This window comes from Ruditapes philippinarum, unplaced genomic scaffold (genome assembly GCF_026571515.1).
Source record: "Ruditapes philippinarum isolate M1 unplaced genomic scaffold, ASM2657151v2 ctg4774_1_1_1_1, whole genome shotgun sequence".
Classification (NCBI taxonomy): Eukaryota; Metazoa; Mollusca; class Bivalvia; order Venerida; family Veneridae; genus Ruditapes; species Ruditapes philippinarum.
The window spans coordinates 45974-62940 of NW_026866099.1; the positions used below are offsets into that span (position 1 = coordinate 45974).

The 16967-nt window shown below is 30.7% G+C and overlaps 1 protein-coding gene across 1 annotated transcript in view; it reads right to left on the minus strand.

Annotated features, from left to right (window-relative positions):
• LOC132731317 (complement C2-like) overlaps window positions 1–15719 on the minus strand; it is a 41198-nt gene extending 25479 nt beyond the window's left edge. The window contains exons 1-11 of the mRNA XM_060717485.1: window positions 15478–15719; window positions 14694–14844; window positions 13887–14077; window positions 10102–10302; window positions 9663–9842; window positions 9142–9321; window positions 8562–8776; window positions 7864–8050; window positions 5938–6060; window positions 4247–4468; window positions 631–755 (exon numbers count right to left, since the gene is read on the minus strand). Coding sequence (XP_060573468.1) covers window positions 631–755; window positions 4247–4468; window positions 5938–6060; window positions 7864–8050; window positions 8562–8776; window positions 9142–9321; window positions 9663–9842; window positions 10102–10302; window positions 13887–14077; window positions 14694–14844; window positions 15478–15649 — 1947 coding nt within the window. The 5' untranslated portion in view covers window positions 15650–15719. The remainder of the gene's footprint in view (window positions 1–630; window positions 756–4246; window positions 4469–5937; window positions 6061–7863; window positions 8051–8561; window positions 8777–9141; window positions 9322–9662; window positions 9843–10101; window positions 10303–13886; window positions 14078–14693; window positions 14845–15477) is intronic.
• Window positions 15720–16967: the final 1248 nt, after the last annotated feature.

Sequence of the window (16967 nt, forward strand, 5' to 3'; positions counted from 1 at the left end):
AAACATTTTTTCATGAAAAAAAGTTCAAGGGATAAGTCTGATAATATTGGTGCTAAAGGTGTAAACTTTGTCACATATGATGTGGTTTATGATCAGAAACATACTTTTGAAGCTTTAAGTAAATACCCAATACAATAAAGAAGTTATAGTGTAAAAGATTTTACTGCGTAACATTTTAAATCAGAAATCTGAACGCGATCGCCGGCCCTTGATGAATGGATCAAATTCTCCGAACTGCAATCAAACCAATTTCATTGAAACATTTTCCGTATTTTTGCGGTATCACGGAATCCAGTTTTTGAAAACAGACACAAATATTGTTATGTTTGCATTTTTAAGTCTATTTGTAGCCATAGTAACCAATTATTCAATATAAGAAGTAAATAAGACGTGCATAATATCAAAACTGCCATCTACCTATATTTGAATTTTCATGTATAAATATTGCAATTACTTTTTGTGGTGTCACGGATTCAGCTTTTGTGGACGGAATGACGAACATACAGACGGAGAGACAGATGGAGAGAAACCGAGAGAAATCTTATCAGTTTCACTTATTATTTCATTAATGTAGTATTGTAAAATAACCTTGTCAAATACTCTATATTTATACATTTATAGCAAACGTACCGTTCGGAGCTCTGCCATCCATGGCCAAGCATTTCTTTTGGCATCTACTTCATATCTGTTTTCTGTTAGATTTGAGATCTCTGTTAAATGGGACTTTGTTAATCCACAGGATATGTCATAATTATCTAAATGATAAGAAAAAGTATGATTTAGTAAATACATCATAAAGAATCATATACTTAGCAGTTCTCTCTGCTGTCTTTTTATATCATAGAGGTTATCTAAATGTGGAAATTCGCTTACAACTGATAATAGGTCGGTCTTAATGCCGTCTGTTCGGCTTATAACTTTAAAATGTACATATGCAAATAACGAAAGATGGTTTTAAAACTTGTTTACTTGATTCATAAAGTAAATGTTTACATATTTAGGATTATATGCAAGTAACAAATATTTGTTCTTTAAGTTTTAAGTAGTTCATAAACGAAAGGTTTTTATTTCTTAGAGCAACAAAGTGGGTAGAAATATTGAAAAACAGAATCCCTAAAGAAAGCCCAACACGGCAAAATTGTAAAATGTTGCAGGCTCGGTTTGATTGAGCCTGTTCATGGACGGTACTGGAAAGTGCAAGTTACCGTCCACGCCCCCTAGCACCGGCTTAAGCAGAATTTAACATTTTAACAAAAAATTGATGAATTTTGAATTAAGAAACATCCGCAGATGTGTTCATACGGCGGTTATCATGGAACATTCAATGTGACACAGTAGTGTCATCTTATAGACATGGAAGTACAGTAACCTAGAATTATGATTATACGGTCTGTACATAGAACAGTTTTTTGTGCTAAACACAGCCGTTATAAATTTCCAAAAATTCAAGGTATGATTTTGCTATAAATGCAAAATGAATGACGACAATGGATAAAATATTGAGTGAACATGAAATGTAATAAAATTTGTGAATCATATCAATAGCTTAAAGAAAGACATTTCAAGCAGCGATCCTCTCATGAAATGTTGTCAGTACATAAATACATGAATTTTAGTAACGAATGTACATGTACATCCTTCGAGAAGTATCGACAAATGCATGAAATGCGGGTCCGACATATATGTGCGATCTATTCAATTGGAAGTTGGATAATGTTGTGCTTATTGTATTGCTTTTTATATCCCCTATCCCCCCCCCCCCTCCCCTCATTTCTATAATAACAAATACAAACAAAGTGGCTGCGCTTTTGTTTGCGAGTTTTACAGTGACAATATATGTTAATTTATTTGACAGTTATTTGATCATTTTATCTTATTGTGACCACGGGATACTACTTCTACGTAAACTTGAGAATATGTACATTTTTTGACCAAAAACAACTAGAAAATGAAACTCATTTTCTTGTAGAATGCACACACGATGATAAGATTTGACAGCATGTGTTTGAAAATTTATTGACAGATCCATCCTATATCAAAAGAAATAAGGATAGACTGACCTTTTTAATAAATAAAAATGCTAGAAATACAGCAAAATACATTGTGAAAGCTTTTATGTATGGGCGAAGCCTTATATTCTCATAGCAATTTGCACAGACGCATATATATGTGTATCACTAATATTTAAATCCATCAATTACTCATATATTTGATAGCTTAATTTGAATATGTTACTTTATAAAGATAATAGTTGAAAAATACTATTCTACGTCAACGTCCATATATTTGAAATTGAACTTGTACTACTTTTATATTCAATATTTGAAACGTTTACATAGATACTGTATCTAATTCGACATTGACTAATAGGCCCCATGAGGCCGGGTGTTTTTATACCTTTATTAAAATATTTGTATATGATTATATTGTAAATAACACATGTCACTCACTCACTCACTCACCAACTCACTCACTCACTCACTACTACTACTATTACAAGTAGTAGTAGTAGTAGTTGTTGTACACTTAAAGGGATATTCAGGCAAAATAATGACAAAAATATTAAAGTGATCTTATGTACTCAAATCACGCTTAAATGACATTTCTTAAAGTTCGAGCATGAATTTCTGTTTAAATAAATTCTAATCTTTTGTGTTTGAAGTCATGTGTAACTATATATATATATTGAACAAAATTTAGACGCCAACAGAATCATCGAATAGTTTTAAAACTGAACAAACCCTTGAAGTTAAAATAACAGATATTGTGAATATTGTATGATTGAAACAAGTCTAAGTCATTCATTTGACATGTTCTTTAACGTTTCCAGAGTTCACTGTGACAACTATTGTGAAATCCTAGCGCTCTAACCTGACCCACGCGGGTCAAGTTAGGAAACCACCATTTTATTCTTATATGGAGAAAAGTTTTGTTCCTTTGACTGTCTAATGTATTCATTTTCAGTGCATTTACAGAATAATGAATGAAAAATCAAAACAAAGAAATGAAAATTTTGCCTGTGTCTCCCTTTAAATGACCTGATAAATATAATTGTTATAACGTTTTTCATAATTTGGTAATTGTTTAATGTCTTTTTCAAATAACCTAAAATTTTTGTAGGCAAGACTGCTTTAGAACGTTCTTCACCAATCAAAATGCTACGGTTCTCTCTATTCTTCCCAGTTGTCATCGCTTTGTTTCAGTATTTGTTCATTCTGATCATCCCGTAGCTTTCCCTTCTGTGATTCTATAGTTAATCCTTCTGTTTCCCTGTAGTTGTACACTTTTTCCTTCTGTTATTCCGTAGGATTTTTTCTTTGTGTGTTTCCATAGGAAGTATTTTGTGGTCCTCTCTTGTTGTCCGTTCTGTGTTACCGTAGTTATGACATTTGTTCCTTTGAAGTTGATCCTTTGTAATTCATTAGTTGTTGCTATTGTGCTTGATTAGTTGTTGTATTGTGCTTCTCTAGTTGCCTCCTCTCCGTTTCCAATGTCGTTCATTCCGATTTTCAGAGAAGTTGTCCCCTTTGTGTGTCCGAAGTTGTTTATTTTGTTTCTCAGGAGTTGTCCCCACTTTACCTCTCAGTTATATTTTGTACCTCCGTTGTTGTTACCTTTTTTCTTCCGTAGTTGTCCCTCGTAGGTATTATTTAAAGAAATACGGACTATTATCAGCATGTATGAGAGCTACGTACTACTAGAATTTTGATATATTTGAAAAAAAAATAAAGTGGAAATTCTTTGAAAAGTGACAAAATGTACTAATAATTGACCAAGCTGTATAAAATGACTTTAGGTTTGTAACACTTTAACCCAAATGAAGCGCGGTATTTAACAATTCATACAAGTTTGTGATTTTTCAGCTACTGTAACAATTATATTGAAGTATCAGATTAAAGGACATTAAAAAAGGTTTACCTTTCCTTATTAACCTTTTTAAAAAACAGACAAAATCAGTCACACACAACATTTAAATATTACTCGAATCTTGAATCATTTTTAATTTTTCTTAAAATCTTAATACATGTATACTTTTCCCAAAATCGATTTTCTTAGAATATTTAAGCTTATCTATAGGCATGCTGCTTTAAGCCCGGGATCGTTTACATATAATGTTATATAATTATTTACAGGTATTGAAAAAGGACAGTTGTAATTGCTTCTTAATAATATCATTTTATAGAACCATTGGAAGATTAAAAGGACAATTGCTTTTAGAAATAAAGATAAACATATCACCTCTTACCTTTGTTGATCATATTTTTTATAACCATATTTAAGTCAGCTTCATCATTACTTATTTGAAAGAAATGTTGTTCATTTTCAATGTGTGAAGCCAGGTTGCTCATCGTATTAAAGCCGGCGGTATCTGTATGGTCCCCAATTGCAATTGAATATATTTCCACCCCATAATCCACTTTAAGTCTTGAAGCGACAATAGTTGGATCACCCATTGTTGTAAATAGTCCTGTTATATAGTAAAATTTCATAGAACGTCAATCTTAAATCTGTTAGAAAAGACAAAACTGAAAAGGAAGATGTCTAAATTGTTAATGAAACAGTTTTAGAACATTGGTCTGAACTATGTCTTTCTATCCTTTTAATTCTCTTTCAAATGCTTAAGCCATATCTAATTAAATATCTTATAAGAAAAGTAGAAACAGTAAAGTTCTTAAATCTGTATTGTCCTTTCTTGCTAGATATGTAACAAAAATGGCTATTCATTTAATTCTACACATGGAACATGGTAGTATATCAGTTAAATATGTATCATATTTGTAAAAAAAAACAAATAATAAATATAAACAATAAATATGAAAATGGGCGGTGTCAAAACTCATTTTAATTTTTGGGACTACTTTTTCAGACACTCGGCCAAGACAGTTTAAGATGGCTGTGATAAATTGTGTATTGAACTGCATCCCGCATCTTCAAATAGGCAATGTATTACTGCGTGCTGTACAATTGCAACTGAGTAACAAATGGAAGTTTTCGTGACCCTTTTTTATCTTTTTTTTTTTTTTCATTTTTTTTTTCTTGAAGGTAAAATTGAATTAAAAGGTTGTATTTTTTTCACTTTTCTTGAAATATGGTATATATATTTACCTAACGGCTCGTGAAAATATATGGAATTTTATCATATTTCTTGAAAAAACATTCCATATTTTACTCAAACGAAAAAATATCGTCTTAGTATTTTAATAAACATTTAAATTATACTTTACCAAATTAAAATGTTCTGGGAGACAAATACTCTCGTGTTCTTTTCAGTAGTTTTTATAATTATTTAATGTATGTTTCACGGGCTTTCAATACAATAAAGTGTTTTCATACAAATTATTTTGTTATCACTTTAATCAGAATTTAAACAATAATTTGGCATTCCACATACAGCAAATACGAAGCTGTTTACACTTTATACCATTATCATTGCAAAATGCCCACTACAATTGCAAGTTTTTCAATAGTGGCTATATTGTTTTAATGCGTTAGGTTGTTTGTTATGCCATGTGTGAAATAAGAAATATTCATGGATTGACATCACATACAGACCATAAAAAATGTTGCAAAGCTATCCACTGTTTTTTCCTCTTACATTATTTAATCATTCGCAAAATTAATTGTATGCAATTGTAAATTTATTAATTGTAAAAGTATCTTATACTATAATGTAAATATTATTTAGGACCTGAATCCAAAAATATGCGAACATGAAATTAGATAAAAAATATATTATATATATAGTTCAAAACGGAAAACAGAAAGTATTAAGGTGTCTGCCGCAGTATACTGGAGTTTAAATTGCAAAGTCATCGCATGACCAGTATAATATTGTTGTGAACTCAAAATTTAACATACTATAAATTGAATTAAAAAAAACACCCACTTTAATCTGTATATTTTAAATAAAAATTATGTTTAGCAATAGTCACTTACCGTCACTTATAATAATCAAAACTTGCTTGGATATCCTGCCACCATTTCTTTTAAACATAACCGATTTAGTTCCAAGTTGGACAAGTACGTCATCCAATGCCGCTGCTATTGCAGTCCCGTGATCTGCGTATACATTACATATTTTACAGTTCAATATGTAATGAAAATCCTTTTTATTTCAAATCTCTATATTTTTTTATTAATTTATTTATCTATGTTTTTTTATGTTATTTCTTTTGTAAAAATTCAAGTATTAGATTTACAAATTATGAATAGTACAATATGTAAAAAACTCAATGATTTACATACATTATTTAATAAACCTAATTAAATTTACAGAAAAAATGTAGGTATTGTTTTAGCACAACACAAAGCTTGGATTATTTGAATTAATAATTCAAATATGTTTGTATGTGTCAACTTTTTTAGTTTTACAGTAATAGAAATGTCATCTTTTTGAGTATGTCATTGGAACATATGAAATATAAAACCTTTAAAAGAGTAATTTCATCATATGGTATTTTTATTGGTGTACTTATTGTTATAGGCAAAGTCCGCCGCATCCCCCAATGAAGTCATAAAAGGCCGGCAACTTGAATCCGATCCTAATTAAAACTTTTATTACACATTATAAAGCTCTATGATTGAAAGGTCTATATGATACACTCTGAAACGTTTTAAATTGCACGCACTGGCAATTTTCCTCTTTGAATAGAGAAATACGGAATCTCTGTAGAACACCGACACGACAAAATTGAAAATGTTGCATGCTCGGTTGGATTGAGCCTGTTCATGGACTCTACTTTAAAGAGAAAGATACCGTTCACGCCCCTTAGTAACGGCTTAACGAGAATTTCACACTTAAACATTGTAATGATTTAACTTTGAATTTAAAAACATCCGCAGATGTGTTCATACTGTGGTCATCATAGAACCTTCGGTACGATACTCCATTTAAAGCGGCTTATGGCTTCTGTCAGGAGAATGACTGGCTCTGATGTTGTTTAATCAAAGAAAGGGGTTTATAATAAAACTATAACCAATTTTATCATTTAAATATTGTCAGATAGATAACTAGCAAAGGAATTGTTTAGTTAAGACTATTTTTTAAGTATTTTTATCTTTTTCTATCTAAAATCTAGATAAACATTAAAACAACAAACTTTGATCATTATTCACACCAAAAACAAACACACCCCATTCATTACCTACTTATACACAATATCTAATAATACTAACAAATACTAAACACATGACAAGCCAAAGCTCTAAATCACTTATGTTCAAACAAAATAAAGAACACAAAATGAATTATTTTACAAATCTAAGATATACTATAAACCACAACTATTCAAACAAAATATTAACTTAACAAAATGTAATCAGTATCAGAAAACAACTTAAACCAGAACAACCAATATTTACAGATATCTTCAAAACCAACGCATAAACTTTGAGAATTTTGACAAGACGAAATCACTCAATACAACTTAACCAATGTAAGCCAAATATATCTTACTTAACCAATATTTCTCGACAACCAAATGTAATGCAGCAACTTATTACAACCATTGAACCGTGGTCAATTAAGATCACCACAATTAAGTTCAACCAAATTCAACAACATCTTTCAAAACAACAATTTCCCACAACAATATTCTCTTCTCCCCCAAAAAGTAAGAGCTACACAGAGTGCCTTCCCTAAACATATTCACTTAAACCTCGCTTGATCATGAAATAGTTGCTATCTTAACGATTTGAATGTACACTATACCTCAGTGTAAAGATTTAGAAAACAAGATCAACAGATACCATTGTATAGTTATTTTGACAGTCCAAAAGTAAAAGATTTGTGTGTGTGTATAAATCTATGCCGTTCAGCGGAGTTGTACATGTTTGCATGTAAGTGAAAAAAAAACAACTTACTGGTTTCTTGACTTATTCTAAGTAGTTCCTCGTTATTCATATACGTTCTAATTTCCTTTATTGCTTCGCTGTATGACCTAAATGGTGTTGGTTCAAAATCTGAATGTTGGTCAAACATCCTTTTTGGTTTAGAGGCAAAGAAAGTTAGTGCTAGCCTTGTACCAGTCTCTTCATCACTTATATTGAGCTATGAAAAAGAACATCATGTTAATTGAAGTAAACCAACGGAAGAAGTAGTATCTAATTGCGATTTATTTCTTAACATAATAGGAAGAAAAACAGTTTTTGTATCAGCTGCGTAATGACAAGACCCCACGTTTAACAGTTTATCAGTCTCCGTATTAAGCCGTCTCCGCACTAACCAGTATTGACAATTTCACGTTTTAACAATCCCAATAAAGAATCATCCTCCGTATTTGCCAAAATAATGTATGATAAGAGTAAGTTTTTACGTATCGGTTGTAATTTCGTGTTGTTTTTTTTTTTATAGTTTTTTGGATTTTTTCAGTTTTTTGTATGTGTTGTTATTTCAAAGATAATTTGAGCTCGTCATAATACAACATAACAACATATTGATTTGATGTAACTAAGGGATAAAGTGCCAAGTTTTAGATTGCCTGTCTTTCTCAGTGACGTTCTTTAAGTGATTTGTTTAAAAATTAAGTTTACTTTTTGAGTTGAATAAGTGAAATCAATACCTCTGTGATTAAAGCTAATAGAAAAGTTAAAGTTGTGTTTAACTTTTCCCGTGTAATACTTTTAGATATGTCAACAAGCAGGTAAACGTCTACGCTGTCCATGTTCATACCAATGGTAGTATCTTTTTTAACCGAATCCTCCGTTCTGTTTTCTGAAATCTGTTTCATAGCTGATAACAGTTCTATCCCCACAAAAGAATCAAACAAAGACGCCCCTGTGAATCATAAACATACATTCGTTCTTATCATAATGACTTATATTGAAATCAAATATGCAACATGGTCGGAGTGGGGAGGAGGCATCTTATCAATAATTTCGAATAAGTGTGTTCTTGGTTAAATGGGAGGTATTTTGTGTAAGTAAGGACCATGTCTCACAAAACATATCATCCTGTTAAAATTTTTGTACGTGAAAATATTCAAAGTATCTTAACAATTTGTGCTTCCTCACATCTGTAACTTAATACATTCGGTATGTCGGGCAATCGAGCGAATATATGTTAAGCTATTTAAACGAATTGAAAATTACTAGTTATATGATATCATTTACGGATTGCATGCAGTGTATTACGTAACTTACCTGTACAATCTATAGGGGTGCCACTCCAGTATCTATTCTTCATGCAGGTCCGATTAGTAGATCCTCCATATATTTTGCCGGATTTACATGTAAAATGTAGCACGCCACCCATCTGAAAACTCCCTGAAGAATTTGTAATCATAGCTCCAGGTGGCAAACACGGCGGAGAACAGTATGCATCTGAAGACAATCATGATCAAACGTACTTTTACCACACAAAGTACCATAACATGGCTTGCCAATGTTTTAATCTAGACAAAACTATTGATCATTTCGAGGAAAATTTCAAATTCATTTACCGACTCAAATAGTGCAGACCATATTTTCGAAACATAGAAACTCATATAATATGAACATCTCTTTGAAAGCAATTAAATGAAATTTTTATCCGCAGACATTGTTTTAAATAAATGTGTTAAATTTGTTCAATAGCTAAGAACATATTATGTGTAAGCATATATGACACCTATCTGGAAAATTCAAACACCATCTGTTGACGATGTGTGATAATTATGAGTTACCTTCACTGGCACATTTTACACAATCGTGGTCCCATTTTCCGTTTGATTGGCATCTCCACTCCGGATATCCAATTATGTCATAACCGGATTCGCATTCGTAAATAACTGTTCCATTAACATAGTTATGGTCCATTCTTAGAAAGCCGTTGCTTGGGCTCTCCGGTTCAATACAATAGATTCCTGAAATAATGAGACATCCATGAATGTTCACCTTACGTTTTCAAATAATTTCTGTTTTCTTAATTAATTTGTAAGTACCATTTAAAATCAAGCCAATAAAAAGTTCTAAACTAATAATAAAAAAATACATTCATATAGAAGACTTTATCGTAACCAAATAGTGTAAATGTCATCCGTTCCTTTTTTGAAAATTAAAAAGAAAAAAATACAAATAAGAAGTAAGATAAAACAAATGCAAACAGTTCCGAATAACACTCACGTTCGCAGCCAAAATTACTCAAATAAAATAATTCGCTGAAGCTTGATGGTGTCGAGCAAATAGCAGAATTAACGCCGCCGATATGCCGATATCCGTCATCGCATTCTAATGTCATCTCTTCAAGAAATTCGTAAGTTGCTTTAAAGTTGGTAATATTACCATTACTTATTTCAGCAAAAGGAGTTGCATCACATTCTATTGCTGAAACACAAAATATTAAAATTTTGCTTTAATGTAACAACACCTGATGTTTTTGTCAATGATTTCTGATGTATGTAATCCATAAGTCCTGCCGTCATTTAGACATTACAACCTGCTTTTGTGTAAACTTAAATACAAAAAGTTTATCATTCCTTTAACAGCATTATATAGAAATATGTTGTTATTATAAAATTGTTTCTTTATAGCAAGAGGGCAACGATAAATTTAAATCAATCATTCCAGGTCTACTGCTTGTAAAGATCGTGATTCTTTAATGCAGAAATCGTTTTGTTTTTTTTTTTTGGGGGGGGGGGGGGGTTGTAGAGTAGAGCCATGTCGTCAAATGGGCTTTATTTATATGTTTTAAGAAGAGATTTACTAAGCACACTTCATGTTATATACAAATGCTTTCGGCATAAGAAAGTTTAAATATATTTTCCTGTAATAGACTCTATAGGCTAACTGACTCCCAGGGTGGACATACATTGACTCGAGAGAAATGCTGTAAAGTAATTCTATATGCAAAAGGTCTATATAATCATAGATAAATATAAATATTTCAACTTAATGCTTAGTTCTATTTTAGTTATTAGTCCTTCATAATTTTATACAATTTTAAAAGACGGTAATACAATTCCTGTGAAGTTGAAAAATCAATCGTGTGGTTTAACATGATATGTTAATTTGATAGAAAAAAATTGTTGATAACGACTGTCGATGTACGTCAGACGACGGAAAAATAATCACATAAGCTTACCTCTTAGCACTTTTGCTCAGTTACGCTTACAAAATATAAGTTATCGTACATTTTATATCAGAATGCCCTTTGCAATTCAATGTTACAATTTAAGAGAAGCTATGATTAGGTCAAGATCAAAATGAATAGAAGTTTAGAGAAATCACATTGCTCAGAAAAAGTGATACCTTTAATAGACATGGGCGATGGAACATTAATTTATTACCAAAAGGATATATTAGAAAAAAAAACTTGTTGTTAATATGAAAATGTGCATTATGAGGTTAATTTGACTGTAGAGTCAAAGATTGATTATAGAGATGTGAGAAATTGTTGCTAAGTTAAGTAATGATGAATGTCAAAGCTTAAAAGTTTACTCTCATATTATGAAGTTTCTTTAAAATTAATAAATATGAAAAATGATTAAAGTCCAGGTTGTGATGGGTTAACAAAAAAATGTTTCAAAACGTTTTGGAGCAGAATTTGACAATTTGACAGAATTATGCTAATAATGAAGATACTTTTTCAAGAAGTCAAAAACTATGAACAATTACATGTCTTCCAAACAAAAACGACCGAAAGAAATTAGAAAATATACTATACTACAGCTATACTAAATTGTATTTTATCTACATTCCTCAAAATTAGAATTAGATGAGGCTGTAAGCAAGGTGATCTATTAACATCTTATGCTCAGAAATATTGACTATTAAAATAAAAAAAAAATGTAAGAGGTATACTTATCGATGGTGAAGAATATATAATTACAAAATTGCAGATGAAACATCACTATTAAAAAATCTTCAAAATGAAAAAAAAATGTATTGGAAAATAAACGTTATCACCAATAGGTAAAGCACTGTTATTTAGTCTACTTTACTTATTTTATTTACACATTATAAGTTTGCCAACTCCTAGTGCAGCTTTTTTTTAAAGACAATGGTTTATTTCATGAATTTACATGGGGAGACAAGGCAAACTTATGAAATCAGTTATAACAATGACATTGAAAGAAAGTGTCTAATATGATTGAATTTATGGTATTGTGATATGATTATTAATACGATTAAAGAGTTTCTGCACTGGTGTATTGAAAGTCTATTTTGTACTGATTAATAAGCTTTACATAGATGATATTAAACATGTGCTGCATATGCGACTATTAAATGACCATAAATTGATAAAAGGAACTGATGCTTTTCTTTTTTCTTTAAAACTTATATATGATCATGGGTTTAGATTTGTAAATGACATTTCCAATCAAGATACGTTACGTAGAACAAATTACATGTAAGCCAATTATTTTTATGCATTGTCATAGTTTGAAACTGGCAATAACAAAAAACACACAGAACCTTAATATCTGATTCAAACATGACTTACTGTATGTTCAATATCCTATTATAAGTTGTTAAATCACACCAATCAAAGTTGTCTGTAACACTAGAAATACTGACTATTAAAATAAAAAAAAAATGTAAGAGGTATACTTATCGATGGTGAGGAATATATAATTACAAAATTGCAGATGAAACATCACTATTAAAACATCTTCAAAATTGGAAAATGAACGTTAACACCAATAGGTTAAAGCACTGTTGTTTAGTCTACTTTACTTATTTTATTTACACATTATAAGTTTGCCAACTCCTAGTGCAGCTTTTTTTTTAAAGACAATGATTTATTTCATGAATTTACATGGGGAGACAAGGCAAACTTATGAAATCAGTTATAACAATGACATTGAAAGAAAGTGTCTAATATGATTGAATTTATGGTTTGTGATATGATTATAAATACGATTAAAGAGTTTCTGCACTGGTGTATTGAAAGTCTATATTGTACTGATTAATAAGCTTTACATAGATGATATTAAACATGTGCTGCATATGCGACTATTAAATGACCATAAATTGATAAAAGGAACTGATGCTTTTCTTTTTCTTTAAAACTTTATCTGATCATAGTTTTAGATTTGTAAAAGACATTTCCAATCAAGATCCGTTACTTAGAACAAATTACATGTAAGCCAATTATTTTTATGCATTGTCATAGTTTGAAACTGGCAATAACAAAAACACACAGAACCTTAATATCTGATTCAACATGACTTACTGTATGTTGAATATCCTATTATAAGTTGTTAAATCACACCAATCAAAGTTGTCTGTAACACTCCTGAACAGGTTTATGAAAAAATGGTAAAAACTACAGAGGTGCCAACATGTCAAGAAACATGGAGATCATACTGGACAATATTGGAAATAAAGTCTCTTTTGTTTGAAAAAATAAAAGAAGCTTATTTCGGAATGTGCACTTTTTTGTGAATGTCAAGAAGGAACACTTATTCTTGTACTGGTTTTAAAAATAGATTTGAATTAGTTTGGAATGTTTATTAAAATACAAATGTGACATTATAAAAAAATAATAGATGGGCAGATGTAAATTATCTTATTGTATAATTATATTAAGTTGCATAACTACATCATAACTAAATCATCCACTAATACAAAAGAAAACATCGTCAACTCATACATGATTTTTATTTTCAGGTATTATCTTCTCTTTTCGTTCTATATCTTTCTAAATTCAATAAATAATAAAAATATTAATCTTATTACTGTCTTGTATATATACATACATGTATGATGTGGATGCCCCCGGGGTAACACAGTACGGGCATCTAAAATGTGTTATGATTAAATCGGCGAGGCGAAGCACGCGTGGATCAAAATAAACAAAAATTAAACAATTACGATTTGTATCATTTTTTCTACAAATAACCCCCTACCCCCTCGAACAGGCTATTACAGGCAATGGGTTGTTTTAACAATAGGTCAACATTTACCTTGACATTCACCGAAGAACAATTCAGAATCGGGAAAGCCGTTCCAAAATCCATTCCCATTGCAAGTGATTTGCTTTAACACTGTGACAGGTGCTGCAGTTGTCGTTGTTGTTGTTGTTGTTGATTCGTCATAGTCAAAGTAGTTAACATCAGAAAGGAATAATGTATCCAATTCATTCGATAGTATATAACTGCAAAAATGTTGTACATGTTTAATACTTCTTCGCTTTGGTAGATCATGTTCTACAGCAAAAACAAAATCATGTCAATTAATTTGCTTGAATACTTGAAGATTATGACTTTTAACAATTAGAATATACAAATTAAATATCCTTTCACTTATTTCATGTAGAACAGAAAGACATTCAAAACAAATGTGAGGTCACAAGCGAATATCCTTAGTAGACGTTTAAGTATCTTAACGGAAGTTTTGAAATGTTAACAAAAAGATAGAAACAAACTAGTCCTCTATTTTTTGGCTTGTTGCTCATTATTTTAGACATCTTTTTTCTATATCAAAGTCATATTTTTTTACTATGCCTCAATTCATCCTTCACTGTAAGATTTCCCATCTCCCATTCTCCTGGTTATATCATTCTTTGGCTCATATCCGTAACAAAGTCGTATTTAGAGTTGTATTTGTGAACTCCCTTGCACTGATTGATTATATTCTACTTTAAGTGAATATTAAGCTTTGTATGGTAACGATCGTAGCAAAGAAAAACTCATTGTTAGATAAGAGAACCATTAAATAAGAGTCTCGTCATGTGATATAATACAAAACAAATACATTGAGACAGTATTTACCCGGGTTTACATCCGTACTTTATTGTATCACCAGTGTAGAAATCGTGTATGCCTCTCTTATCGTTATTGATGGTGACCGGGATTAGGTACCTAGTCGTTATTTCTCTAGTCATGTTCTTTGGCAATGGTGGGTCTGAACATGTTTTCATTGCTAGTAATATTGAAAAGTCAATGTAACACGCATATGTATGTATTCAAATATGTAATAACATCGATATGGTAATGTTTCATTTTAAATCTCTAAATTGTATTCGGTAGGTATGTAGATCATATAGAATGAAAAATTTAAGTTATATATCAATTTCAGCTTTACTTTCCCTAAATAGCCATGGCAATGCCAGAATTGTCAGCATAAATAAAATAAAGGTACCACATGGGGAAATCTTAAAAAAAAGTAGTTTTGTCATTGAAAAGTGTGAAATCATATTTTGATAATTTTCACTGTGAAATTATCAAATATAATTTTCACGGATAAATCAGTAATCCACTCAAAAGCATATTAACATAAAATGGTGTATACATTAATACATAGAATTACTCATCTAAACACACGGAAGAGAGAGAGGAAAGACATTCACTAAAATTAATACTTTGAATAGTAATAAGAAACGACCGGGTCAAAATACTGAAACGATATGCATACGCATATATATACGTATCTATTTATTATTAAATGTTTCTATTGTGTTGGATAACAGATGTATTACAAACACAACTCTATGTTAAAAATGATTCTGACTACTGATGTTTTATTACTACGATTAGAAATACATAAAATACATACTTTTGCATGTCACATTTCGTAGATATAAATAACCGCCTTCAGTTATTGAAGCTGTAGTGGCTCTCCATTCATATGATCCTAACATCGGAATGAAAATGCACTTAAACTCAATATCCCCCAAGTCTGGAATATTACTGATATAATCTGTCCGACACTGATATTTTCGATACATTGTCGTGTTTATTTGCCACTCTTCTATCAGCTTGCCATTATCGAAACTATTACCTGCATAATTGCAATACTTTTCTGGAAGAAATACAATATTTATAATAGAAAAATAGTTGGCTAATCGTATTTGGTATAAAAGAAACGAGTATCTAGTGCAAAAAAGAAGAAACAAGTGCAAACGTAGGAACAAGATAAGTGCATGGCATATATTAAAGAAGTGATAAGTGAAATGTCGATAACAGAATAGAAAACTTAAGTTGAAATATGGTCAACAGTATAAAAGTGAAATAATTGAAAATATGGATAAAAGTTGACAAAAGTAAATAGATGAAATGAATTAACATATCGACAAAAGTTGATGGAGGAAATAAGCTAGAATATTGACAATATCGACTGCATCAAAGACGAAATAAATGAAAATATCGACGAAATTAACGAAAACACAAGCAAAAATATCGACTAAAGTATTTTGAAGAAATTAATGAAAATATGAACAGTAGTATAGAGAAGAAACAAGTTTAAATATCGGCCATTGTATGTAGAAAAAAATAAGTCAAAATACCCACAAAATAAAATCAGAAAACACATGCAAAAATATCAACAGGAGTAATCTCGATATCAAAGAAGTATTTAGACGAAACAAGTAAACATATAAAAAAACTTAAATCATAAAAAAGTGAAAATATCTACAAAAGTGTAAACCAGAATCAAGTGAAAAACATCGAAAAATAAAAAATACAGCATGTAGTAAAGAAGAAATAAGTGAAAAGTGACTCCAGTATGATAAAGATAAGTGATAACATAGCTAAAAGTAAAAAGGAACATATCGATTATAGAATTAAAAAAAAACCCTAAAGATATCGACAATAGTATAAAGTGGTGAAGAAATCGACTTTGGTTTAGAATCAGTTAGTAACAATGACAAAATTGTCACAAAATACGCTCGTCATAAAAGCTTTTGGCCTTTAAACTGTATCATGTATGAAGCCGTACATTTAGTGGTGTTGAACATTTCTATAAAGTATTATAAAAACTTCTTCCATGCAAGTAGTTGTTATTCTCCAGACAAAATCACCTTTAGTGACAGTGCATAAATTGACCTAAAATACAAGTGCCATGACGGTTTTCATGACAATGACCATTTGTAATACATTTCCTAAAAAATGATAACTAAATGGTGCCTATACACATCTTTATTTTTACCTGAACTTTGACCCCTATATGTAACATTAACCTTAGCTGCAGTGACCTGAATTTGCGCCTGACACCCTGCCTAACAGTTGTTAACATTTGTACTAACTTAAATTAAATTCCGTCTTTGC